This window comes from Aythya ferina (assembly GCF_964211825.1).
Source record: "Aythya ferina genome assembly, chromosome: 2".
NCBI lineage: Eukaryota > Metazoa > Chordata > Aves > Anseriformes > Anatidae > Aythya > Aythya ferina.
Window position 1 is genome coordinate 157,440,927 of NC_140297.1, and position 26,366 is coordinate 157,467,292.

The 26,366-nt window shown below is 42.2% G+C and overlaps 2 protein-coding genes across 14 annotated transcripts in view; one reads left to right on the plus strand and one right to left on the minus strand.

Annotated features, from left to right (window-relative positions):
* The window catches only part of DENND3 (DENN domain containing 3), a 40,393-nt gene extending 23,741 nt beyond the window's left edge, over nucleotides 1-16,652 (plus strand). Inside the window, exons 11-24 of the mRNA XM_084509005.1 lie at nucleotides 1,301-1,397; nucleotides 3,988-4,091; nucleotides 4,421-4,602; nucleotides 4,969-5,490; nucleotides 6,506-6,768; nucleotides 7,124-7,294; nucleotides 8,175-8,304; nucleotides 8,748-8,855; nucleotides 10,168-10,307; nucleotides 11,547-11,707; nucleotides 12,603-12,736; nucleotides 13,513-13,628; nucleotides 13,760-13,897; nucleotides 15,021-16,652. Coding sequence (XP_084365131.1) covers nucleotides 1,301-1,397; nucleotides 3,988-4,091; nucleotides 4,421-4,602; nucleotides 4,969-5,490; nucleotides 6,506-6,768; nucleotides 7,124-7,294; nucleotides 8,175-8,304; nucleotides 8,748-8,855; nucleotides 10,168-10,307; nucleotides 11,547-11,707; nucleotides 12,603-12,736; nucleotides 13,513-13,628; nucleotides 13,760-13,897; nucleotides 15,021-15,221 — 2,467 coding nt within the window. The 3' untranslated portion in view covers nucleotides 15,222-16,652. The remainder of the gene's footprint in view (nucleotides 1-1,300; nucleotides 1,398-3,987; nucleotides 4,092-4,420; nucleotides 4,603-4,968; nucleotides 5,491-6,505; nucleotides 6,769-7,123; nucleotides 7,295-8,174; nucleotides 8,305-8,747; nucleotides 8,856-10,167; nucleotides 10,308-11,546; nucleotides 11,708-12,602; nucleotides 12,737-13,512; nucleotides 13,629-13,759; nucleotides 13,898-15,020) is intronic.
* A 977-nt stretch (nucleotides 16,653-17,629) lies between these two features.
* The window catches only part of SLC45A4 (solute carrier family 45 member 4), a 69,869-nt gene continuing 61,132 nt past the window's right edge, over nucleotides 17,630-26,366 (minus strand). For 12 of the 13 annotated variants that reach the window (XM_084509617.1, XM_084509624.1, XM_084509625.1 and 9 more), the window contains 4 exons: nucleotides 25,090-26,165; nucleotides 24,882-24,981; nucleotides 23,923-24,134; nucleotides 17,630-23,205 (listed from right to left, as the gene is read on the minus strand). In XM_084509617.1, the coding sequence (XP_084365743.1) occupies nucleotides 22,843-23,205; nucleotides 23,923-24,134; nucleotides 24,882-24,981; nucleotides 25,090-26,165 (1,751 nt within the window). In that variant the 3' untranslated portion in view covers nucleotides 17,630-22,842. The remainder of the gene's footprint in view (nucleotides 23,206-23,922; nucleotides 24,135-24,881; nucleotides 24,982-25,089; nucleotides 26,166-26,366) is intronic. The other variant, XM_084509618.1, reaches the window with a different exon arrangement.

Sequence of the window (26,366 nt, forward strand, 5' to 3'; positions counted from 1 at the left end):
ATAACCTTTTGATTGTTTGATTCTTTTGATTCTTTTCTTGCTTTCTTTCTCCTTGCCTTCAAACTTCCTCTGTTCTTTTTTTTTTATTTTTCAGCATTGTTTCTTCTAACTTCTAATGCTCTATCTACCACCGTCCAGGAATGAAGGAAAGTAAATCTCTGATGCAATTGTGCTGCCACTTGCTGCTCTCTCCAGTGAAGCACTGTAGTATTTCTGTGTGCATGAGGTTCCATGTTCAAAGCAAGCCATGATAAATAATATAGCACTATATACTTGTACTAACTACCATTTTTCTGAACACATGCATGAAAGACAAGCAATGTAGTGGCCTTTTGTCAGGTCTCTGCATGGATATAAGATTCCCCAGTTGTGCTTACATTGGATTTTAGCTCACCAAGTTATTTTCTTCATTTATGAGTTTGTTTTATTTTTTTTTCTTAATATCCAGCATGAATAGATGAAATAAGATAGAATTTTATTATCCTAACCTTTTAGTAGGAGCCCTGATTTTAGCCACTTGCATGTATCTAGCTTAAATAACTTACCCGTGGGCTTGAGTTCAGTGAACAGCTTTTTTTTTTTTTTTTCCTGAAAAACTCACACATGCTGCTCCTGAGACAGCTTGTTCTCTCTCATTTTTAGGACACAGAAGTTAGAACTGATGTCTGGTTTTTCAGAGATAGCACAGAGCCTCTGTTGCCTGCTGTGACCATGCATATGCTAAAAATTGCATTGATTTTGCATTTCACTTTCTCTCTTATTGAAAGAACTCTTTCTCTTCAGACACAACACAAGTTGTCAGTTAGTGCTGGCTTTAGGAGCAGAGTTTGAGAGTTCAGCAAAATATTTTCAGTGTCTCATGTGCATGTTACAGATGTGATGCAGTGGGACAATATGAAGCCAGATCACAGATTTCACATTGCCCATGTGGAGAGGTGCCTTCATAGTGCCTCCAGTGGGTTGTATGGGACCCTGCATATAGACACAATTTCAGGGTTGGAGCCTAAGTCATGACTTAAATATACAGATTCTCCTCCAGGGGTTACTGAAATTAAACCCATGGACTGTAAGTGACCTTGCTGATTGGAAATGGCAGTGACAGCAGGTAGCTTGTTTTGCTTCTTACAAGAGTCTGTATTTTTTTTCTGTGATTCAGTAGCTCAGGCTTGTTCAGTAAAACTGAATTTTCCTTCTGATACTGCGGCATGTTTCCGGTAGTATCAGTGGGTTGCTGCTGCAAAAGGGCAACTTACTTACAAATCCCCAAGCATATTTATCTTTGTGTTTATTTTATCTCCAGGGAAGTAAAAGACCATCTAAATTATGAACACAGAGTGTTTAACAGTGAAGAATTTCTGAAAACAAGGGCAGTGGGAGACCAACCGTTTTACAGAAAGGTAAATTCAGTGTTAAATATGTTGTGATTCTGCTATTAATCCCTACTTTAGGATTAATGCCAAAAATTAATGGCATGGTCACAGTTTGGGCTGTGTAGTGTTCCTGACTCACCAGCTTTCACAGAACGCTTTATGAGATTTGTTTTATTTACCGTAAACAGATTAAATAGCAGGCAGCATTTTGGAGAGCAAGACACTATGTAATTTCAGAGCAAATAAAATGTAATTCCCCAGGGGTGCGATAAACCTATGGCAGATGGTCAGTAGAGCTACATCTAAACTGCATTTTAAGCGCAGGCACCTGTCCAGACTGTTTGGACCAAAGCCCACGCGTGGACACAGGTTTTGAGCAAGCCTGTGAGCATGGCAGAAGAGCCTGAATGACACGAGTTGAAGCACCTGCCTTATCTGCAGCGTGGGCAGCGGGGCGTGGAGCTGCTGATGCCTGCTTGGCTGCAAGCCCCAAACCCGTTTCCTACAGCGTGTCACAGTGAGAGTGTGCTGCTCACACCAGCCACAGGATTTGTCTGTTGTTGGGCTCAGTAGGTAGAACTACAGCTGCTCGGGCTAAAGGACACCCTAAAATCCCCACTTAATTTTTTCTAGCACTCCTACTAACTCAGCTTATTGGAATATACCTGATTTTAAAGCCCCGTAGGCATGTGGAGTTTTCCTGTACAAGCCCCGAGTTCCTTTTGTTCCTTCTGTGAGGTTGCAGGCATTTTCCTTTGGAACACCAGTGCATGAGAATGCTTTTAATGTAATGACTGTGTATATCCTAAAGAAATAGGGTGGGTGTGATTTCCTCATTAAAAAGAGAGCATCTTGGTCACAAGGCTGTAGGATTTGGTGCTGTTCTCTTTGGTTTGAGGCTGTCACTGATCATCAAAGGCTGGAGACCCTTTGGGTGAGGAGGGGAAGTGAGGAGAAAGGAAGTGAAAATGGAAGAAGGAAAGGAGCAGGGGGAAAAGGAGAAACTAAGAATAGACAAATTACACCAGAGCTTCTTGAAGTGTTCAGGCGCTTTGCCCAGAAACTCAAAGTTTGAGATTTTTATCCTTGTAGTTAATTTTTCATCAAACTGTTTGCACCTAATTAAATTAATATTTACCTTCAGGTAATTAAACTAAACTGTCACGTGTCTGAGAAATAGACTTTGCGTATTTAAGGGTTTGTGTCTAGCCATTTACCAAACTAAATACGGAAAAAATAAAAAGAACCTGTCAATGTGTCAGCTGGCCAAAAACTTAGGAGAAATGTTCTGACTCAGATTTCAAACGAATAGAAATAATTGAAATGTTCTCAATGGCAGTTTCTAATGCTATAAATGAAGGAGTGGCAATTTCATGAGTTGAAATTTAAAGCACATCCATATTTAAGAAGACCTTTGAACAGATGACTCATTTAAATACTAAAATACCACAGTGGTATGTATGCTTTCAAGTAAATCTTGCAAGTTAGAAAAATATGGACTAATCACTAGTGTTATCTAGTGTTATCGATAGTGTTAATGGTATCTAGTGATATCTGGAGTTATCTTGATTAATTATCTTTAAAAACCATTAGGAAGGACTCAGTTCCTGCAGCTTGTCAGCGCCTGTATATACAACTGGAAATAAAATACGCCATCTACTGGAGAATACCTGAAAGCAGAAATCTTGGTGCTTCTGTAGATGCCATTTTACAGGATGCATTGCAAATAGGTAGCTAAGAGGCATCCTGAGTACAAACAGGCTATTTGTTGTGAAAATGTTTCCATTAAGTTCAGAGTACCAGAATTACTTACGAATCTGATTCATAAATCAAAATTACTTATGTTTATCTGATCAATAAACTTCCACCCCGGTAACTACAAGACTAAAAAGCATACTTTAGCCAAGCCTCTGTGATAAAGCATTAATTAAACAATTTTTGTATTTACAGTCAAAGATACAACTGTCTTTTTGTTAGTGTCAGTCCGTTTCTAATGGCTAAAAGTTGCATAAGCATAAAGACAGGATTCCTGGTTATAACAGGAATGGTTATAATTCCTGGTTATAACACTCTCCTGACGAAGTTTGCATTGGATTTTTCTGAACGATCAGTTTTCTGAATGGTTTAACTTCAAACAATACTTCAGTGCTCTGTGTTAGTACTAACATTTATAGAGTTACACATGTTATGCTGCCTCAAATCCTGGTTTCATCTTGTTTTAATTTGAAACGGTGGGACTGGTAGCTTTGCAGTTTTATGTAACATTAGAGTGCCAGAAACTTTGTGTTCCAAACCATAGACAATATCTGCATCACTTTGTTACAGGCAGAAAATAATGCTGTTATACTTCAGTAGCTAAAACTCTCTGTTATGCTCAGTATTTCTCTTTTTTATTTTTCTTTCCCTCTTTTCGAGGTTGGTCTGAGATTGCAGTTTGCCACTAAGCAAGTGCGGAAGGTGCATGAAAGCTGAGTTGGTTCTTCTGGTTGAAATATTTTTGGTTTTGTGACTGCTAACATCAACGTTCTTAGCTTTGTATAAGCAAAGCTAATAAAAATGAGCAAAAGATGCTGCTAACTTGTAAATGATCAAGAGTTAATCAGTTTGTCTCTTGCAGGTTTTGGAGACCTACATGTTTCACTCTTTTCTTAAAGCCCGTTTGAACAGAAAGATGGATGCTTTTGCTCGACTTGAGCTGAGTACCCAGTCTGAAGAAGACAGGTGATGCTTTCTCATTTCTTACTGTGTTTTTGAATCTCATCTTGGTGTCAGCGATAAAAGTCCTTTTGACTCTATTGGTGTGAGATCAGGTTATCCATGAATAAGATTGTGACTAACTGATAGGCCATTTTATTAAGCTTGCTGTGAAAGAATGATATAAATGTGTCCAGTCACGGCTGTTGGAATTGTAAATTAATAGAATGATGGTAACTTAATACTGTAAAACTTAATATTGTAAAACAGCAACAAAATAATCAAGTAGTCGTTTAGTGTGTATGTATACAGAGTTGTAAAATTAATTGCATAACTTTTAAAATTATTTCCCTCAGATTGAACTTGATGTTTCGTATCCCAAGAAGAATGGCTACAGAGAAAATGGCTTCTAAACAAATGAATTCACAGTCCATGATGAATAGGCGTATGGTGATCAGTATGCCTGATCTGCAAGATATCAAGCTGCCAGAAGTCCCCCCTAGAAATTCCTCATTTCGAAGAGTAGAAACAGACATTGGTAAGGGAAGAAGGTGTCAAACAAATGCTTTTCTGTCATCTTTATTGGTGACATCGTTCAGTGATTTCCACAGAAACAGGGTCAGATGCTAGAAAGAAACGGTGAGCTAGGTCACTTTGAGCCTGTGCTTATATATATATGTATCATATTATATATACGAATATGCAAATTAAAATACATTTTCTATTACTGGTGTTATCAGAATAGGGAATACTCTGATAATAAGGAGGATGTGCGTACAGTGCATCTGTGTCCTTAGCACAACTGGGATTTCTTCGCATTATTTACAGTACTGCTGGTTGTGAAGACACTCACACTTTTACTCTCTGCTTACGCTAATCAGTGTACCTTCTTTTTTGTTTTTAGCTCTGAAGATGCCCTCCAAATCAGTCAGCACATTCAAAATCCCAGAAATTCACTTTCCTCTGATGTACCAGTGTGTTCACTCCTACTATACAGAGTTCTTCAACCATCTCAGCAAAGCTATAAATACCTTACCACCTGACAAGTCAGCATTGCTGGCAAGGTACTTCTACCTCCGGGGACTTATTAGCTTGATGCAAGGGAAGCTACTAAATGCACTTTCTGACTTTCAGAACCTAGATAAAACAGACTTAAGAATTTTTCCTACTGATCTTGTAAGAAAGATCGTGGAAACTATGCCTCCTTCTGAGCGTTTTCAAGCAGACCGCAAGCCTGAGCTGAAGAAGCTGATAAGTCGAGTGATGGAAAAACAAAGGGAAGTTACAAAAATAGATGACCACGTAAAAAACTTTGCGTTGCCAAAAACACACATGCAACTGGATGATTTTGTGAAGCGAATCCAGGAGTCTGGGATTGTCAGAGACAAAGACACTATACATCGGTTGTTTGATGCCTTAACAGTAGGTGGGTAGAAAATGTATTTTTATGGATTATCTACATTGACATAAAGACAAGGAATCTGCTTATGTGCACACAGCTTACAGTTTTCCAGATTGTGTAGATGAGGTAGTTTTACTTGTTTTGTGATCTGTGGTGTGCAGTTCTGCTTTGGCTTAGATGAGAAAAGTGTTGTCTTAATTGCCAATGGAAAATAACTCTTAAAAATCACCAGGTAGCCTGGTAAGGTGGCAGACTGTTAAAAGCACCTAGCAAATTCCAGAATTCAAGTAGCTACAAATTAAACTCCTCTTGGATGGTCATCGTAGCAAAAGGAGAGGTTACTTCAATGTTTGAGAGAACTTTCTTATCTCCTCAAAGAGATCTGAGTCTTGTGACAGATTTCTAAAAACAGTTTGAGAGTGCTTTTCTAAAACACTGTTTGGTTCTTTCTGCACCTAGTCACTGCAGTAACTGTTACATTTTGTGTCACGAAGGATTAAATGTTAGTCAAAATAGCAAGACTTTCTGAGGCCAAAGGTAGAATACACCTCTCAAGAATTTGTTTGACTTTGCTTTCAGACCCACTTGAATTCTTAGAATAGTTATGTATTTGGAATAACTGTTGCTGAAGTATTTAATTGCTGGAAGTCTAACTTTTATTCCAGGTTAAGTATGTAGTATAGTAACACAGTATAGGATAAGGAACTGGAATGTAATAATGAAAAATATTCAGTTCAGTAGGGGATTACAAATCCTTTCCCATTGTCTGGCTGGATTTTTCTGATAAGAATTTAAAGAAAAGAAATAATGGTGCAGTTTTTGCATTTTCCTTCTCTATAAATCCTTCTCAAGAAAGTTTTTGTCTCCAAACTCTTTTCCAGGCCAACTTTTTTTTTTTTCTTGATATTTTTTGTACTCTGTTTACCCATTATGCTGTTAGAAGCACAAATTGAAAGTTTAAAGCTATCCTTTAAAGCCATCTTTCTGTTTAAATCTGTATAATAGTTTCTCACAGTAACCAGCATTCTGCTTTTTTTAGGGCATCAGAAACAAATCGATCCTGAAACATTTAGAGACTTCTACAACTACTGGAAAGAAACCGAAGCAGAAGCTCAAGAAGTAAATCTGCCACCGGCAGTAATAGAGCACCTAGATAAAAATGAATGTGTCTACAAGTTGTCTTGCTCAGTTAAAACTAACTATGGTGTAGGAAAAATAGCACTGACCCAAAAACGCTTGTTCCTTTTGACCGAAGGAGGACGTCCTGGCTATATCCATATTGCTGCTTTCAGGGACATAGAGGTGAGCATCGAGGAATTTCTCTTGCATGATCCTGGATCACAAATCTTATTCCATTCTGCTAAGAGATTTGCTTCAACCTGACTGTTTCAGTGAGGATTGTAGGAAACACCTCTGATATCAGTGATCGGATAAAATTCTGGATTTTCAGGCCAAGAATTGCAGGGTTGAGGTGTGCTGGGTGCTAAGATGGCATGGTACAAAAATCTGGGGCTCGTAACCTCTAGATTTACAGAAAGATGCAAAGCACAGTGGGATATAGAGCTGGAGGTGTGTAAAAACACAAGTGTTTTTACTCGTGGGTCTGCACCTCACCCGTGCCTGCACAGTACATCTTCCTTGCTTTCTTTCTTTCCAGGATGTGAAGGTCACAACTGTAGCTTTCCTTCTTTTGAAAATACCTACTCTGAGGATTGCAACAAGATCCAAAAAAGAAGTCTTTGAAGCTAACCTTAAAACAGAGTGTGATCTCTGGCACCTGATAGTGAAAGAAATGTGGGCTGGGAAGAAAATGGCAGACGATCACAAGGTATAAACTTGGGCATATCTAACTGGATAAGGGGTGTGCTTTCTCTGTTCTGAATTATTCATGTATCAATCTTGGAATTTCTAGGTTTCAGCACATGATAGCTAAGTAACAAGCTGTTGCTTCTGATGTTTCTTCTAAATAGGGTACATCCAGAATACTACCAAAAAAAAGTGAAGTTACATTTAAAAATTACTTTTTTCTAATCCATTAGCCTGGACCTTTTTGTTTATTCACCAGTTATGGGAAATAATTCTATAGTTTAAACTTACAGCATGGGAGTATTGATCCCAAAAGAAAGCTTCCCACAAGTTGCTTCCCTTAAAAAGTATAATATACAGAAAGATTTTTGTCGTGGGAATCTTGGTGGTTGTAGATCCCTTTGAATGAACAGCACGATGCTTTCTTCTGCTACGGAAACCTTGAGAAAAAAGATCACACAACCATGGTTTCCATCTAAAACACCAAATCCTCCAGCAGTGATGAGTTTAATAGTGAAAATGTGTCTTGATGTTTCTCCAGGAAGGTTTTGGATCATTTTAGCTGAGATCAAGAGTAATGCACTTCTGTGCAGAGAGGTCCAGGCTGAAAATTGGTCCCTATCCTGTCCGTGCTGCGTGTTTCCCATCAGTGCAGTTCATGTGGTTTCGTTTGCACATCCTGAGTCTGAACTTCCAGATCTGGAATACTTCTTTCAGTGCAATGAGTTAAAAGTAGCTCTTCTTTCCCCGTTCCATGCCCTTGCTTGGGGGTGAAATGGGACGCGGGAGTGGGGTTTGAAATGGGGTCTGACTGCACTTAGCATGGACTGTGCTCCAGGGACACAACCTTGTGAAAAATAACTTGTGAAAATAAAAAACTACAACAAGACTTTTGTCTTTAGGATCCACAGTATATTCAGCAGGCGCTGACAAACGTTCTCCTGATGGATGCTGTGGTTGGTGCACTGCAGTCCTCCAAAAGCATCTACGCAGCCTCTAAGCTGTCCTATTTTGACAGGATGAAAAACGAAGGTCAGTCACACAGCAATACCACAAAGCCTGCTCTTGGTTCACCATCTGCCTCAGCTTCTTCTGTTTACATTAAGTTTTTCAAGCTAATTTCAGCAGAAATATAAGATGACGATAGTCTAATTGCACTTTATAGCTATAGTTTATTAAATAGTAACTTTATTTATTTTGCTCCTGTGCACAACATAGTTGGCATGTCTATGTCCATATATAGGCTGCTGGATTTTTGTTTCACTTCCTTATTGCTTGGGTGTTGTATGCGTGATTCTCTTACCAGAATTCATACAAATACTGTTTGGGCTTTCATGGTCAGCCAAAGTTAGAGGGAAAGAAAAATGAAAAATAATAATTTTAATAAGTGATGCAGAATTATTCTTTCAGAAAAATTACAGATCGATTTCAGGCTTTAAGCATGCGCTTTGTAACCTTTTACATCTCTTTTTCAGTGCCCATGATGGTCCCCAAAACAACCTCAGAGACGTTAAAGCACAAGATCAACCCCTCAGCTGGTGAGACGTTTCCACAAGCAATAGATGTCTTGCTTTATACTCCAGGTGAGGTGATGAATTTCTCTGTGTTAGCTTTAATTAGCCTGTGAAGCAGGTTATCTCCCAGCACCTGGTATGGTTCTGTTCACATTCTGACAGCCTTTGGTTGCGTATAGAATACTAAAACAGGAAAATCATTAAAAAAGAACAGTAATATTGCATATTAAGATACTCCAAGGTATATTTTCAAAGCTGTAATTTGCTTTCCTACGTGTATGTGTTATAATAGTCTTTAATTATGTGTTAATGCGCTGATTTCCCATTAAGACTTCCACCTCATTTATTGAGCGGGGTGGAAGAAGGATGCTCCATTATTGATCAATAATCATTCACCGCTCCTTTTTATCTTCCAGGATAGTCGAATGGGGGTGTTTTGTGGAACCACAGTGCAGGGAATAGTGTACTACCTCTTGAAATCCCAGACAGATCCATATTCCTGTGGTTCTCACTGTATCCTGTGTGATCCAATGTCTGATTTGTTGCACTTGATTTAGGTTCACTCCTGAAGAATGTGTTACCGTGTTCCTTGTGAGCAAAAGTTTGGTAGTTTGCAAATTTGTACCTCACTGATTCAAAATGTGCTGGAGGAAAAAAAAAAGTTAAGGATGAAAGCCTCATCATTTCAAATTCTTAATTTGGGTTGTCGTGGCTCTGATTTTTCAGAGCAGTCGTATTCCACTTCTTAATGAGACTTGAATATAAATTCAGCTTTTCACCTCAGGTTTAACGTCTGGAAGTGAGGAGTGTGCTGCACATGAGAAGTTCTGGATTAAATGACTTACATGGGTGTTCTGGTTCGGAAACACTAAGAATTCCCTAGAGATCCTAACTTCTGCCTCACTCACGACATGCATTTAGCCAGAAAGTGAAGGAGAAATCCTAGAAATAACTCTCCTTTGCTGCAAGATCCTGATCTAATTCAAAAGTAAATCTATACAGTGCAGGACAGCTGGCACTGATGTATGAGACACAAAGTATATGATCATACATTTAAAAACAAAACAAAAGGCGTGTATCTGAGGCTGTTCACAGCGGGCATGAATGTGGGAAGTGGAGCAACTAATTCTGGGTTAACTTCGTAACCTTACTAGTCTTCTGATGCAAGTTCACATTTAATTCCTAATATTTGGGCAACAGATAGATTAGGAGCACAAATTCATCATGAGCTGTGTCATCCAATTCATTAACTGGAGTGCTCAGTGGCAGAACATGGGTGGATTTTGTTAGGAAGTTGCTCTGCCTAACCTAATAACGTTTTTTTTTTTTTTTACCCTGTGTCTCCAAAAGTGGTTTATTTTCTTCTCTGATTCATTTTTAGGGCATCTTGACCCTACAGAAAGACCCGACACCGCTCACCCGAAACTCTGGTGTGCTTTAAATGAGGGGAAAGTGGTGGTTTTCGATGCATCTACCTGGTCTATCCAACAGCACTGCTTCAGAATGGGCCGCTGCAGGCTGGTGAGACTTAACACGTACCGTGACTGCTGCTTCAGCTTGGTTTTTCTGTTGCTAGAACCTGTGTGACCCTGAATTGTGGGGCTAGGCCACGCTGTTACTCATTAAAAGTTGTTGGAGGACATTCAGGTCGTTTGTGCCACGGTCAGCTTGGAGAAATGGAAGCTTTTAAGGAAAAGGGAGAGGAGAGGAAATGGATTTATGCTGAAACAACTCAACTGGTGGGAAGTGATGGGTTGAGTGCTGGTCTGGTGTGCTGGGCTAGTGGCATGGGCGCTTGGGGCAGGGAGGTTGCTTTGAAACAGCTTGAGTGGAGAGAGTCTACATAAAGAGAAGCTGAGGAGAGCCTAAAGAGTGCACGGAAAGTCATCTGTGCTGAAGAACTAGAAACTGGTGCAAGGAAACCAGTGGATGATTTTGTAAGAGAGAGAGCAGTCAAAAAAAAATGATGACTCTAACAACAGATTAAAGAGAGATGCTTGACTTGAAACAAATAACTTGAAAGGGAGAGAATAGCAACAGGGAGAGCTAAATCAGGTTTGGGACTGAGTGAAAAACATGCAGAAGAAAGAACAAGCAGCAAAGGAGTTGGATAGGGGACTTTCATAGAAGTTGAGAAACATCTTTGAGGATAAATGTGGGAGAAAGGGAAAAGTAAAACTGATGGTGAGGGGCTGGGGGTGGAGGAGAAGTGGAAATTTAGGGGAGGAGTTGGATGCTGGCCTGTTCTGAAGAAGAGGAGAAGAGAAGTTTGGAACTTAGGGGACTTGGGAGAGAAATTAAAAGTTTCTGAATGGGGGAAGGATGTTCCAGAGGCAATGAAGATGATATTTTCCGAGGCACCACTTCTAACTAAAGTGGGAAGTATGTTTATGTCAGGTGGCTAGTGCAGCTTCTAATCCAGAGGACAGAAATACACCAACCTCAGTGGTTTCCCCTGGCACCATCTGTAACTTTTACTTTGTGTAAGCCAGGAAACACAGCTTGGAGTCAATAACCAAGATACATGATTAATCCTAATTACTGAAGGTTAAACTTGGCAGAGATCTGTCCCTTTTCTCTCTTTTTCTTCCTCTCTCCCCTCTTCTTCAGCAGAGCAAAGGATAGAATACTGCAGTGCTGAGTCTTGATCTTGTTACAGTTTTATGGTAATTACTGGAACTCTTAATGCAGCATTTTTTTAAGTTACATTCAAAAGTGTTTTTCTTCTGAATTGTCTTTAATCCTGCTTTTTCTCCCCAGACTTGTATGGTGATGGTAGAACAGAGTCAAGTGTGGATCGGCTCTCAAGACTCCATAATTTATATAATCAACACCCACAGCATGTCCTGTAATAAGCAGCTAAATGATCATCGTTCTGATATTACTGACATCGTTGTGGAGAAGAAGAATGGGATACCCAGGTATATCTAATTACACTGTTTTCGTCTTAAAATACATTTACAATCAAAAGTGAAAGACTGGAAGAGTCGTGGATGTAAGGAGAATCTTCCTGTGGTTAAACAAAGAGACATTTTATGTAGCTAGAGAAGTATTCATCAGTCTGGGCACCTTCAGCCTGCAGTGCAGGACCAGTTAAAGGTCTAAGTGATGCAGTATGGTGCCTTAATTATTTGACTGAAGCAAAAACAAAAAAAATATTAACTTTGCTCAAGGAGCATAGAGGAAACCAGTGGCTGATTTTCTGAGATGTTGGAAGGAAAAAACCTTACAGAGAGATCTGGACAAATTAGAGGGCTGGGCAGTCACCAACTGTATGAAGTTAAACAAGAGCGAGGGTCAGATAATGCACCTGGGAAGGGGCTACTGTGAATATATTCACAGACTTGGGGATGAGAGGCTGGAGAGAAAGGGATCTGGGGATGTGGTCAATGACAAGCTGAATATGTGTCAAAAATCTTAATCAAAAGTCCTAACAAGCAACAATGTTCAGGAGGATTATAGGGGATGTTTTTGTTGTACTTTATTCCTCAAGCATGACGTAATTGGTGCTCTAGTTCAAGTGTAGGTCTTTCCTTAGGCATTTTTTTGGGATAGGATGATAGGATGGATGTGTTCTCATCCATTCAAGGCTCTGGTCACTGTTTCAAATAATTGAGCGAGGCTGAGTGTTCACTGCTAAAATGATCTGTGTCTGGCTTGGAGCCTCTTGGACTTCAGTCTATGAAGTGAAAAATGTTAATTAGGCTTACCTGCAAAATAGCAAATTTTACGCTAAGCCTCTTCTGTGCATGAATTCTGTTGTGAACATGAATGTACGCTGTGCTGTCATTATTAATTTTTTATCTGTACCAACAGTGAAGCGTACTCAAGCAGCTTAGATGGCACAGTGATCGCTTGGAACATCAACACTCTGAAAGTTAACCGTGCGTTTCAGCTGCCCTGCCAGAACCTCACTTCTCTCAAACTTCATAACGACCAGCTGTGGTGCTGTAAGTTCATTACTCTAACAATTAACTTTTTTTTTAAATCTTCACACGATACGCTGTTTTATTAGGCAGAACAATCCATTAATCTCAAACACTGACTTTTCAGTATGTGATATTCTTTCCACTTGGTCTGTTTAAGCAGTCTTCAGCGGGTAAGGCTTCCAAAACACTTTCATAGTTGGCTAGCTCGGATTTCTCCTAAAGGTATTATCCTTACTGCAGGATATGACTCCTTGCTACACCCTGTTTGTCTGCCCTTCCCTGTAAATTGGAATGAAAAGCTTTGAAAAAGCCCTTTTAAAGTCTAGAGTGACAATGATGTTTGCAAATTCCATTTGATATTTTGGCTAGATTTGATGTTATTGGTCTGACTTGGTAATCCTCATGCCTGCCTTCTGGCCCTGAACCTGTCATCCCCTCTGCAGAAGCCTAGATAAATAAAGGCAGGATTTATGTTTGGGTAAAGGATTATCTCCTAATACTCCTTTAGATCTCCTATTGTAAAGGAGTTTGGTTTTTCTCCTCGCAGTGTTTTTGGATTCCTAACAGGTGTTCGTGCTACAGAATGGTAACCAGAGTTTAGAGAAAGGACAGATGTAAAAAAAAAAAAAAAGATGCTATAAAAAAGAGGAAGAAGAACCTCCAAGATTTCACTGTTGATTTGAGAAACAAGGCAGCTGTTAGATGCATCTGCTTTATTTTGCCTGTTTTCCCCCTGCTTTGTGGCTGTGGAAGAAGCAGGCACTTCTGCTAACAGCGCTTTCTCTTTTGTATTGAAGGTACTGGAAGTTGCATACTCGTTATGTCAACTTATGAATTTCGACTGCAGATGAAAATTGATTGCCACCTGAAGGATTTGTGTTCATATTTCCTCTGCTTCCAGCTCTTTCCTGAGGTATTAAATTTGAATTGGTAGTCATGCTGCCTCCACACCACATTATGTGGTGTTACAAGTGAAAATATAATTACTTATCACATTATGCTTCCTGTCAGCAGTGCTGTTAAACACAACTTTCTGCCCTTTAGAGAAATGAAGTGTGGGCATCGTATTCAGGGAGCAGTGACCTGTATATTTGGAACACCAAAGACTTCACAAGCACGCCCCAAAAAATTCATCTTCAGGATTGCTCTGAGATCACCTGCATGATCCAAGTTAAAAACCAGGTGGGAGACATTTGGACTGTTCTTACACGTGGAATTCTTGTGGAAGGGAAGTTTAGGTCCCTTGATATTTAATCTAAAGGCTCCTGCAACTGAGTTTTGGAAGAAAATGTTAATAGACAAACAATGAGAAAATGAGAAAAGCTAACCTGTAAATTAGAGGGTTGTTTGGAAAGCCATATCATTAAGGGCTCTTTTGCTCTACTTTGAACTTTGCTCCTTTTCTCTTTAACTCATTCCTCACTCAACTCCACCTTAACTAACCTTGATATCAAAGAAACAACTGGAAGATATCCCTGCGTGCTCCATCTCCTGACCCTGAGTGTTCAAACGCCATCTTCCAGCCTGCCCCTGTTGTCCAAGCTTGTCACCGTGCCTGGAGCACCCACGCTCCTCTTCCTCACAGCTCTGCAGTTAAACTCACTCACTCTCCTCAAATCTTGTTGAGGGGTACTAAACAAGAAATAAATGGGTATATTTCTTCCTCAGTCTCATCTATTTTTGGACCCAAATTCTGTAAATCTGATTCCATCTTGAATTTGCAGGTTTGGCAGCTTCCTGGAGCAGCAGGTTCCAGAAGTTCACTGCCAGCTGTATAAAGAGAAGTGCTTTCTTCTGCATGAAACTGAACTCTTTCTAGTTTCCACACGGGGCCCTTACTTCTCTAGTTGTGGGATTCGTTGAAAAATAGTTCTTCTTCTACATTCTCATCTGCACTCTTGTGATTTTTTTTTTTTTTTTTTTTGTCAGAAGCCCAGCTGACTTGCTCCCAATAGATCAGATTAAAAAATATTCTGTATTAATGCTCACCACCAGTAAGAATTTCTTCATTTACTCAGTGATTTTATTCCCTGTGATGATCTCTGCTGTCTTTCCAGGGATGGAAGTCAGACTTGTTAGCCTGATTATTTTATTTTTCCTAAGGATGCTCTTCAGGACCCCTTTCTTTGTAGGGAAAACCCTGAATCCAATAAATACATATATGGGAGATTCTCAGTGTTCCCTTCTTCCAGCTTAGCAAGACAGAACCCTCACTTTATTCTCACGGCATGCAAAACTCCTGTCTCGGCTGTGTCCTAGAACAAAATCTATCAAAAAGCATTATTCTGTTACGTTTTTCTTCCAGATGTGGGTTGGCAGCAGCGGAACATCCCAGGGCAAAACCAAAGGGAAGATCTACGTGGTCAGCACTGAGAAGAAGAGCGTGGAGAAGGAGTTGGTTGGGCACGCCGACACAGTAAAGGCACTTTGCTCGGCAGAGGACAGATACGTCCTCAGTGGTGCTGGAAAGGAGGAAGGGAAAATCGCAATTTGGAAGGTCGAGTAGTTCAGCTTTCCAAAATACAAAAAGGCAAATTCAGCGTGTCTGCCTGTGCTGGAAGAAGACCTCCGGCTTTGTTTACTGTAGCGTTTTGCATCTATTTCAACCAGCCGTCAGTGTTATTTTTGTATTTATTGAGTTATTTTTCGGAGCTACGTTGTAGAAAATCAGACTAGAAGCGAATCTCACCTTGCACCTTGAATTGCACCTGCACGTTGGGTAAAGAAATGGAAATGTGAATAGCGGGGCCACGGGCTTTCAACTTCCCCTATTTTGGTGTGAAGGATTGGAGCTGGAGGCCGGACCCCGTGGTGTGGGCTGCACTGAGTGAGCCAAAGCTAGTGGAGGATAAGCTTGGTAATTCCACAGGGATGTTTTCTCAGCGATGCACGGATTACCTTAAAAACTCACAAAAAATGGCCTTACAGCCTGTAATAGCTGGAAAAGTTCACAGGAGGGAAAAAAACACAGAACCCAATCTCTCCAAAAAAAAAAAAAAAAAAGCAACAAAACCCCAAACAAAACACCCAAATGTGTTAATTTGATTTATTGAGTTACTGTAAATGCCCGGTACCTTTCTGAACCAGCAGATTTAGGTGGGAGGGCCGTCTGCTACCGCCGTGTGTATATTTATGGTGCTGTTATTTAAAAGGTATGTCCAGGCGGCCTCTCCCTGATAGCACTGAAAGCTTCCTGCTGGCAAAGCAAGATACTTCGGTAGTCTCCATAAGGTTTTACTTCTTAAACCTGTTCTTCCTGTAAAAACAATGCAGTTGATACTTGTAACACTTCATGCAACTGATTTTTTTTCATTTGAAGCACTTAATACATGCAGCAGTTTATTATTAGTAGTTTATTCAAAGAAAGTGTATCGGACTTCCTTTTGGAAGCAACCTTTTAGTTGCCTTGCAGACAAATCTCTGCCAGCCCTCTCTTCGGTCACCCTTTCTGGAAGCAGAGGAGCTGCTGTTATTTAATGGAGAACCTGCTTAATTTAATGTAATTTTATTTAAGTTCTGCAAAGTCATCAAACTACTCCTTAATTACTGGAGTGGGCACCATCAGATTGCAGTCAAAGGGATTCTTTCAAGCAGCATTCCCTGATCTCTTCCTGAGTTTGTTTTTTTTTCCCCATTGGTAACAAAATCATCTTCAAGTAAAACAAGAAATCTTTGCAGAATAATTTTATTTGTGTCACTAGAGTGGAAGACAATATTTAAATTATTGTAAATAGAAGGAAAAATATGGGCTGCTACTTTTTTAACAAGTGTAAACTGAAACAGTGAAGTGTAAACTACTGGAGATGTACTTCATGTCATACTTCTGACTCTTTCAATGTACTGACAAACGGTTTTATCATGTGATGGCAAATGTAATTTTATCTTTTTAGTATATTTTTTTTTCAATTTAAGAATATTAAACACTATATTGATACTCTAGACTGTCTTTATGTCTTGTTCTTTCTTCTGTTTAACTTTTTTTTTTATAAATATTTAAATTATTGATAAACCAGCAAGAGGTGCTGCATCCTGCCAGCCTGTGTTACAGACAGCTGCTATTTCTGATCTCACTTGCCCAGAGAGGCTTTGGCTCCTCTCTGCGTGTCTCAATTCAGCTTAACCCCAACTAATTGCCTTCTGGAGAGGACACGGAGACCTTCTGAGCTCTAGGAAGCCCCTTTGAGGAGTGGAGCTGCAGCAGGGCCCTGTCTGAGCACACTCAGTGGCTCTTTAGCCCCGTGCTGGGGCTGCTCAGCTGTGCCGTGCAGCTTTCAGCTCACTTCTTCCGCCTCTTGGAAAGATTCCTTGTTTTTTTGTTTTTTTTTTTTTTTTGGAAGCCGGCTGCGGTTCAGGGCTAACTTTCGGTCTGTTCCTTCCTGCAGTTGATGATTCAAGCCGAGGGATGGCAGCAGTTCCTTCTGGAAGTAACCCACAGGAGCTGCAGCGATGGGAGCTCCGGCTGCGAGCAGGTCAGAGGCCGCGCGGGGGCTGAGGATGAGGTGGGGAGCGCTGGGTGGAGGCTGCAGGGGTCCCTGCAGGTCCCTGCCTTCCCCCAGCCCCAGCTTTTGGCCCACTTTTTCCTGCTGCAGCCCCTTTAGGGCCAGGGCCAGCAGGGTCTCACACCCCATGAAAGCAGAGGAGAGGCAGGTGAAGGAGGGAGGAAGCTGTCCCCTGAGCTGCTTTGCCCTTGTAGCTCTCAATATTGGCCTTTGTTGGCTTAGAAGGTGGCTGCCACCCCTCGCCTCTGCCTGGGAATGCAAAGCCCTGAGAGCAACCAGCAAAAAAAAACCAGGCGTGCACCTCACCCAGGCTGCAGCACATTGCTCCTCCATGGGTATTCCCTCCCGCAAACATCACAAAACGTCACAAATATACCCCCACCCTACAAACAACACAGGAATGCGAGCCCCAAACTCTTACTGAAATGTTTATTAAGATCGAACTTCAGAACAACAGATCGGAACACAACGGCTCGTGAAGTAGAATAGCTCTAAATTGATTTTTTTGTTGTTGTTGTTTTCTACGCGTAAATGAAAAAAAATAAATCGAGATTATACAAAAAGAACAGAAAGTGCAGAACACAATAAAACAGTTCTCATGCAACAAATCTTTTTCTTTTTTTTTGACCTTAAAACAGAAAATAAGCTCAACAGTGTAGAAATAAAAAACATACATACGTTATGCCGTCTATGCACTCAAACATTCATCTGTGACATTACTTTTCTTTATCCCTTTTTCCTCATAAAACTTAACATTATGTGTTTAACACATGCTTATAAACATTGCTAAACTCAGCAAGAGCTATTATAGTGCCCCAACTTAATAAGTTGATAAAAAAGTAGTTGTCATATGGCCAGTTCACAAAGGAACTAAATATTCTCTTTTTATTTTTATTTTTTTTCCGCTATGAGATGCCTATATGCAGCTTTCTATTAATATGAGGCATTTTAAAGAAGCTGGTCATTTGGCTACCAAAAGGGCTTAGTGTTCATGTTACATCCGAAAGAAAATCATCATCGGGAACTGCCAATGTGGTAAGAGAGAAGTCTTCCTGGTTTTGGGGCTGTTTACTACAATTTGGCTATCGCTGAGGATTGAATAGGTGCGGGCGATGCATGGCTGAGCAAGGCAATGCTCCTAGAACTCCACCCACAACTCCGAAATTTCGGAAATGTCAGAAAACTTCAGAACGTGGTAGAATATGTCAAAATGAACCCATGTCCGGGCTTTTCAGTAAAGCTTTAGCAGGTCGTAACTGTGCCAAAAGCCTTTGAATTTGAGAAGAAAAATGAATTTGAGAAGAAATTTGAAAACATTCTCTTTTTTTGGGGGTGTAAATGCTTGCCACTAAACTACTGTAATTTCGGTCAACGTCGGAGTGCCCGTGTTTCCCTGTGCGAGGCTGAAAGCCTGAGCCCCTTGGTTATTATCTAACACCCCTTCTAACTGGCCAGGCTGCTGAAACCAAAGAGGCTGCTGCAGCTCGCCTCTTGTTCTGGATGCAACATGAGAAACAGAAAACTTTGGGTAGCTCCCCTGGTTTTAAAATGACCACTTTTTCAACGCGCTTTACAAACGTTCAGCTTTGTCGCTTAAGAATAACAGCTAGAGGACTCTCTGTAACCATAAAAGTTTCTGCAAAGAAAAATAAAATTTGGTATTTCTTCTACACAGTCATTAACAACATTTCTGTGCAACATTTGGTGTTCATTAACATTTATTTGGCCTATGAAAAGGAAACGAGGACAAAACAGCTGCAAAGAAAAACGACTTCTCTTTCACAATAGATACTTCAGATGCCGAAGCTGCTACATGTGCTTGGAGTAGCATGCAGGAGTTTACTTAGTGATTTTAAATAAGGTCAATACGTGTAGCCGAGCTCGTCGCGCAGCGGGCGAGGACGAGGGAAAAGCTGGAAGAACTCATTTGAAAACCTTGCTGAGTACAGTCGCCTTGGGCTCCCGAGGCGAGGGGAAAAGGACAGCGCGTTTCAGGGAGCGCTAACCTCTGCTGGATTTACTGGCTTCCTCCCTCCAGATGATGAACAACCCGCAGCTTGCCGTGCCTGCTTAGTGCCAGCGCTCCGAAACGACCGGAGTCGTGTTCCGAAAAGGCTATGTAGGTAATAAATCTCTATGATCGTCGTCTAACCAGCAGGAAGGGAAACATTCCTAAGAAATTATTGCTTCTGGAATCTCAAATTGCCAGCCGCAAGCGGTTCAGACCCGACTGGGCTCTTGCGATAACCCAGCGGTGCAAAATCCTTGCTACGCCTTGCTGAGCGCATCGCTTGGAGCTTCTCTGCCTCCCCGTGGCTATTCCTACCCACGCGCAGCTCACCGACCACAAAGTCCTCACGAAACACTCAAGAAACTGAGCACTGACGGTGCCTGATGCAGAGGTGCTGGAGGTCAGAAAGGCTGCAGCAAAACATTAAATTTTTTACAGTATAGAGCGACTCGGAATGAAACCACTGCACCTCAAGACGACTGCATGAAGGTCCCAGGACACGGAGCACGCAGGATGAGCTCGTACAGTAATACCAGCAAACAAAAATGACACTTACTATCACCAGGAATAAAAAAACAAAGCCCCCTCAACTCTCTCTTCTGTAATAAAGACATAAAATCATACTAGTTTAGCTCTGAATTGTGACAAAACCCATCTTTTCTGTATCAAAATAAAGGTAAGGGACACATCTAGACACAAACGAGTGCCCACTCTACCCTGAGCAGTGCCGGGGCTAAGAAAACTCTCAGAAATTCCAGAAAAAAGCATTTATCTATCTGACAGATGTCAGAAACCATCGCTGGCGAGCACGCTGGAAGTCAGCGCAGTGGTTTCACGGGCTGGCCAAGGTACAGGAGGAGATACTTTGGCAGGGGCTGCCCCCAGTTAATTCTTCTGGCAACACTACAAATACTTCAGCCTGTTTACAATGGGTAATTATTTCCTTTGGCTTTAGAGGGCAGTGAAATAGAGCTTCCTGCTCCAAGGCGGTGTGCGTATTTCTGCGTCGTGAAGGGTAATTAAAGAACCCCATAGCCAATCCCAAATCTGGCTTTTAACGTCCAATTCTTTGAAACGAGGCTCAGCAAAACGCTGCCTGGGACAAACCGGCCCTGCTCTGCCTGCGACTGAACCCCCCTGGGCTGGAAATGTCGTTCTCCCTCCTCACTGCTCACCCCGGCCGAGAAAGCTAAATAAAAGAGTGTGACTTCAACCCCAAAACTGTTTTGCGTTCCCTGTGCAAGAAATCTTGGCTTACAAAGGTGCTGCCTGGAGCAACGCCGGGCTGAAGCTACATTCACAATCACCGAAACCACGACCGGGGGGGAAATGGGGGAAGGCTGGCGCTGACCAGAAGATTTTCAGCAGGTTTTCAAAGTGTAGAAGAACCTTTTGAGAAGTAGAGACTGAAATAAGGAGCGTTCGACAGTGTTCATTGAACCAAAAGCAGAATCTTCAAGGAGTTTTCAAAATAAAATATTAAAGCCGCTTTAAAACATCTAACTCAGTTTGTATTTTACATGAATGCCAGTTATAGGGTGAAATACAGCTCTGTTAGATAGGAATATCACCAGAATATATTAAATGTAACTGAGATGATCAAATTCACGGCAGAAGGTCAGTTAAAGCGTTTCTCGCAACTGATTGCTTCAGTAAGGTCTCGTGTTTTTCAGTAGTACTACTCCCCTGTCCGAACACAGTTCACAGTATGTGTCCTAAATAAAAAAAAAAATCACCTTAAAGAAAAAAAAAAAAAAAGACTTTTTTGAGACATTTGAGAAAAAAAATAATAAAAGTCCTGTGCGATTACACGACATCGTCACCCTTGCCAGCATAAGGACGTCGGCGCTGCCCGAAAGCCTTCAGCTGGAAACCACACCAGGAATTGGTCGGTGATGCCAGCCGAGACCGCACGTCGACTTCGAAGATACCAAAAGAAACATTTCTTAAATACATCGACAATTCAAGTAATTTGTTAAAAACTGCTTCTCATTTGGAAATATATATATATAGATTTTTTTTTTTTCTTTTGACTGACTATATTGCAGCATAATTTCCACATGCAGGTTTAAAGGACTGTAGTAGAAGAAGTTTGAGGCAGCAGGAATCTTACGAGGAGCTGTGTGAGTCGGCTGCTTAGCCCACGGATGGGCTGCAACCCGTAGGTCCACGTGAAAATGGATCAACAGCATCACAAACGCTTCTCAGAAGACGACGGGTGGAAGTTGGGGTCCTGAAGTTGCTTTAAACGGCTGCCGGATCTTTGAGTTTCGTCTGCCCATGGACTGGGGAACTGCCAGCGATCCCGATCAGGTTTTAAATCGGATTAGCACAGCTCTTTGAAGCTCTTCACAGCAAATGTCTTTGCACCGTGGCTACGTCCTGAATCAAGGAAGGGGGCACGGAGGTTGCGCTGATGGAATTGGAGCAGCTCGGGAGAGCTCCAGCCTACAAGTCCTCCGACACATGGCCTGGAACAGCAACACATGCTAGTGGGTTGGATTTTAAGGCCTAAAAACTGTTTCCGACATGGATTTTTACACAACCAGATGATACCACAAAGTCACAGAGGTAGGCCTGACACTGTGCCCTTCCCCTGGCTGTTGCCTTCCCAGCCAGGGGGTTAAAGGATCAGAAAAAGTGCAATTCAGCAACAGCTTTCCTTTCCCCACGGGTGACAACTCGCACGCCCCATCCCACCAAGCTGACCCCACAGACGACCCTTCCCCACGGCAGCTTCATCCAGAGACGATTGGGTTTAAACGCCGAGAACACCCCAGAGCTCACGGGCACACGAAACTCCCAGCAAGAAATTGTCACAGCGTTATTTCCAAAGACATTCACAAAGCTCAGCACTCGTGACAAAAACCCGCGAGTGCCAACCGCCTCTCCCAGCCGCTGCTCCTTCCACCTCTGCTTCACATCATGCACCCAACGCCACCCGCCTGGGCCAAGCAGCAGACGTGGGAGCAGCTGGTGGACAGTATGACCAGAAGGACTCGCAGCAGTTTCTTAGAAACCGCAGCAATTGCTTCTTTTTTTTGTGAAAATAAAACTATTCTGTAGTAATTGCACGAACGAAAATACGAAATCTAAAATTCATGTTAAAGAACTGTAGCTGTCAGACCAATAATATGCTCCTGAAAAAAAAAACTGGTCAAGGTGTCAAAGCGTTGGATTCAGTTACTGCACTAGTGAAATCTGAAATGTTCAGACAAAAAAAAATGGCAAGAGACTAGAAGTCGAGATAGCTTCCATTTTGAGTTAGTTTAAAAACAGCCGAAAACTTATTTTTTCTAACTGCTAATTGTATACACTGTGAGTCTCATGCAGATTAATAAAACTTATTTGAAATCTAAATGTATTCGCAATAAAAAAGTGTTCAGAAATGACATTTCTAAGTTGTAGAGAAAGCAATTAGCATCATAGCTACCTGTTCAAACCTAGAGTAAGGACTACAGAATTTCATTTACATTTTTGCATGAAACTGCCTGTTCTTCTGCAATTTTAGCTACAAGTAGTGAAGATCCTAATTCGTTTTCCTGGAAAAAAACAAAAAAAAAAAGAAAAGAAAGTTCTTGATCCTGCACCTGCACTCCCTGGAATGTGGTGAAGCCTCACACGGCTGACTCGCCCTCCAGCTCCGACGCGGCGGTGCCCTTGCGCGTGAGCTTCAGCACGGTCGGCTTCTCCGTGCTCGTGCTGCTGCCCTCGGCGGTCTCTGGAGGACCCAGTCCTTTCTGCTCTTCCTTCGGCTCTTCGTTGACCTCGGGGTATATCACCAAGAAGGTGGCTGTCAAAAAGCCCAGGAAGGATCCCACCGAAGCCACCATGGGAATGACTCTGACCGTGCCAACCACGTCCACCACGCCGCCGAGGGCGGAGGCCACGAGGATCTGGGAGATGTAAACCTGACACGACAGAATGGCACAGTCGATGCCGAATCCTCGCTTGGAGTTCCCGGGGCTGTGGTGAATGTACTGGGAAGAGACGAGAAACGTGTTAGGAGGCAAAGCAAAGCAGGAAAGCAAACATTTAGACGGGTATCTTCCTCAATATCTCAGCCACGTGGTCAATTTTATGCCACGTCCAAAGCAACAAATTCCTTATCTCCTTATCAAAGCCCCCTCACCTTACCCCAAGGTAGATATTTACCTAACATGACTTTGGCCCCAGGATTAGGTTTCATAAAAAAATCTACACGGATCCACTGGTGAAAACTATTTCTGTGATTTTAAACAGGGATCTCCCTTCCAGTCCCAGCACAGAAACGTGTTATGATAAATAATCCTCGTGTCATCTGTAAGCCAAACGTCACAGTGCTAAAAACTGGGCAGGAAAGCTGTCCTCATTGCCAGCAGCATCAGGTTGCCTTCCATCTCCTCAAACCCTGAGCTTCAGGTCCAGGCTCACCTCAAGATCTAAGGCTGCCAAGAACCTAACTAATGCTACCATAACAGTGGCAACCACCATGTAGATAATAAATACTCTAATCATTATTTCCTCTCTCTTTATCTACCCACATGCATGCAAATCCTTTCATATCTCTGCACAGAGATATGCAATCCTTTCATATAACTGCACAGAACTGTAGGGGTTGGAAGGGACCTCAAGAGATCATCGGGTCCAACCCCCGTGCCAAAGCAGGTTCCCTAGATCAGATAAATGCTCTGCCTTGATCAAAGTACTCCACGTACCTCTTTAATATCGTGGTATTGTCCCAGAAGCGCGTAGGGGCAGTAGGAGATGCTCATGGAGACTATTCCCATCGTGCTGATCATGATCATGGTGACGTACACGTTGGGGAACATCGCCATCACTGCAGTGCCCAGAGAAAAACCCAGTGTGCCCAGGATGTAGATCACCTTTATGCTAAGGTCGTAGTTGTCCAAGTATTTCTGCAACAAGGCTGCAACAGATCAAGAATAAAACAAACACCAGCTTATTTGGTGAGCTTTTATGGTATTGACATGGCCGTGGCAGCTCGATATGCTTTTTAGGATTTGGATGCTGACTGCATATTTGGCAAGGCGTAGCAGCACTGCTCAGCCCTCGCTGGGAAAAGGACGTATTGCTGCTTCAGAGAGGAACTAACGAGCTCAGGGACTTGCCTACAGCCCTGCTACGAGCCTACAGCAGAATTCAATAACGTGAAACTCAATCAGTCCACTCAGTGGAAGTCCATTCATTGTTATCTATTTATTAAACGTCATCGATGCGGCTCTACTCTGAGCACAGAGCTCTTTCTAATGCAAACGCATTTGCTAGATGAAATGATCAGATGATTGAAGTTTTCAGCCGTATTTCAGTTTGTGTAAAACTTTCATTTTAAAACAGCCTTTGGAAAACCCTTTTTATACAGGCTTGAATCTTCTAACAAGCAAAATTTTTTCTTTAGTTTCCTGATGAGTAGCTAAATGCCATTTAAAAATGGAATCATTTTGTGCTTGATGCCATTTAACTCATCTATTCATATTTCTACCTCTATATTTTTAGGATTTTTAAAAAAATCTCTCCCCTTACAACCACCCAAAGTGCTTTTCAAAAGTATTTTTCGCTCCAAAAGAGGGGGTAGATGCTAATTGAAGCGAAACCATTTTTATCTTGCAGTGCATTGATGAGGTGCGTTCCAGTGTCTGGCTGTGCAGTCTCTTACCTGAACAAACGGCAGCAGTAGCAGCATAAATCACCAGCCCCCAGCATCCCATCTGAACCCCCGCATTGTAGGCATGTAACTCCGTTGAATTGGAAGGGGCCTGCGCCAAATGCAAAGAGAAAGACATTTTCTTTCGGTGAGCACACCTCAGAAAAAAAAACAAACAAGCAGCTCAAAGCGGGTCTGCACATGGGAACTCCTCTCTTACCTTTGGATCGCCCTGAAAAATGACCTGGCCCATGAAATCCGTGTAGAACACAGCTTCAGCAATGATCGAGAACCACGTTAAGAGGTGACAAACGCACAGTCTCAGCAGCTCCTTTGGCATCTTCAGCATCGACAACCACAAGAGCCTGACGGTGGTTTCGGTTTCCCCTTCCTCGCTCTCGGTGTCTCCGCTCGAGTTCGTCGCGCCGCTCTGGTTCCTGTGCCGGTAGCGCTGCCGCTGCCGTTTCTGCATGTCGTAGATGTCGTTCATGCTGCGCGAGGACTTGATCAAGACGATGGCGTTGGCTCGGCGGAAGCGGTAGCGGTGCGAGCCGATTTTGCCGTAGTAGGAGAAGGTGTAGGAGGGCTGCCGGTAGAACATGTGCCTCCGCCTCCGCATGGAGTTGGAAGTGCTGGACTGCTTCATGCCTATTCGAGTGTGGCCGTTGAGGAAGTCTTTCCGCAGGGAGCCGTTCGCGTTCGGGACTTTGTCTTCGTTCAAGCGGTTATCGAGCAACATCTCCTCCTCCTTCTCGTTGTCCCTGAGGAAAGGAGCGAGGTGGTTCAGTTTGGACTTCATCATCTCCTGGCTGGTGTTGTGGGGGGTGTTTGGATACGAAGCGTCCTGAAAAATGGAGGGCTCGATGTCATGCAGGAAAAGCAGCTCCGATTCGATTTCCAAGGTGGCGTCGGGCATGTGCAGAACGGAGTCGCTCTTACTCCTCACGATGTTCACCTCCAGGAACTCCATGTTGAGATCGTGCTCGGACTGCACCTCATCGTGGAACATCGAGGCTCCGTACGGCTCCTCCTCGCTGATCACGTTCAGCCGATTCAGAGGGGGGAGGCTGCCGCTGAATTTGACACTCGAGAGGGTGTCTCCTTCGTCGTCGATCCTGTCCTGCTGAGGGTTATATTGCTCTTCTTCAATGCTAAAAAGGTGGAGAGCAACGGAGACTGAGAAAATAATGGCTGCGAAGAAGAAAAGGACTTGCTCTTGAGATTTAAAAATAACACCCAAGAAGGTCTGCGTCCAGTCCAGCCCTCCTAACATATAACCGATTGCTCCTCCGAGACCTGTGGAAGAGAAAACGGAGGTATGGCAATAAGCACTGGCAAAAAAGCACATTAAACCCGACAGACAAGTTGCTTACATCAGAAAACTTCAACAAAATTTAAATGAAATGAGTTTTAAATGAGTTTAAATGAGTTTTTGGCTCACAATGTGAGGAAATATCTGATAGGGCAATTTCTTTGGGAAATTGCTTTCTCTGGGAC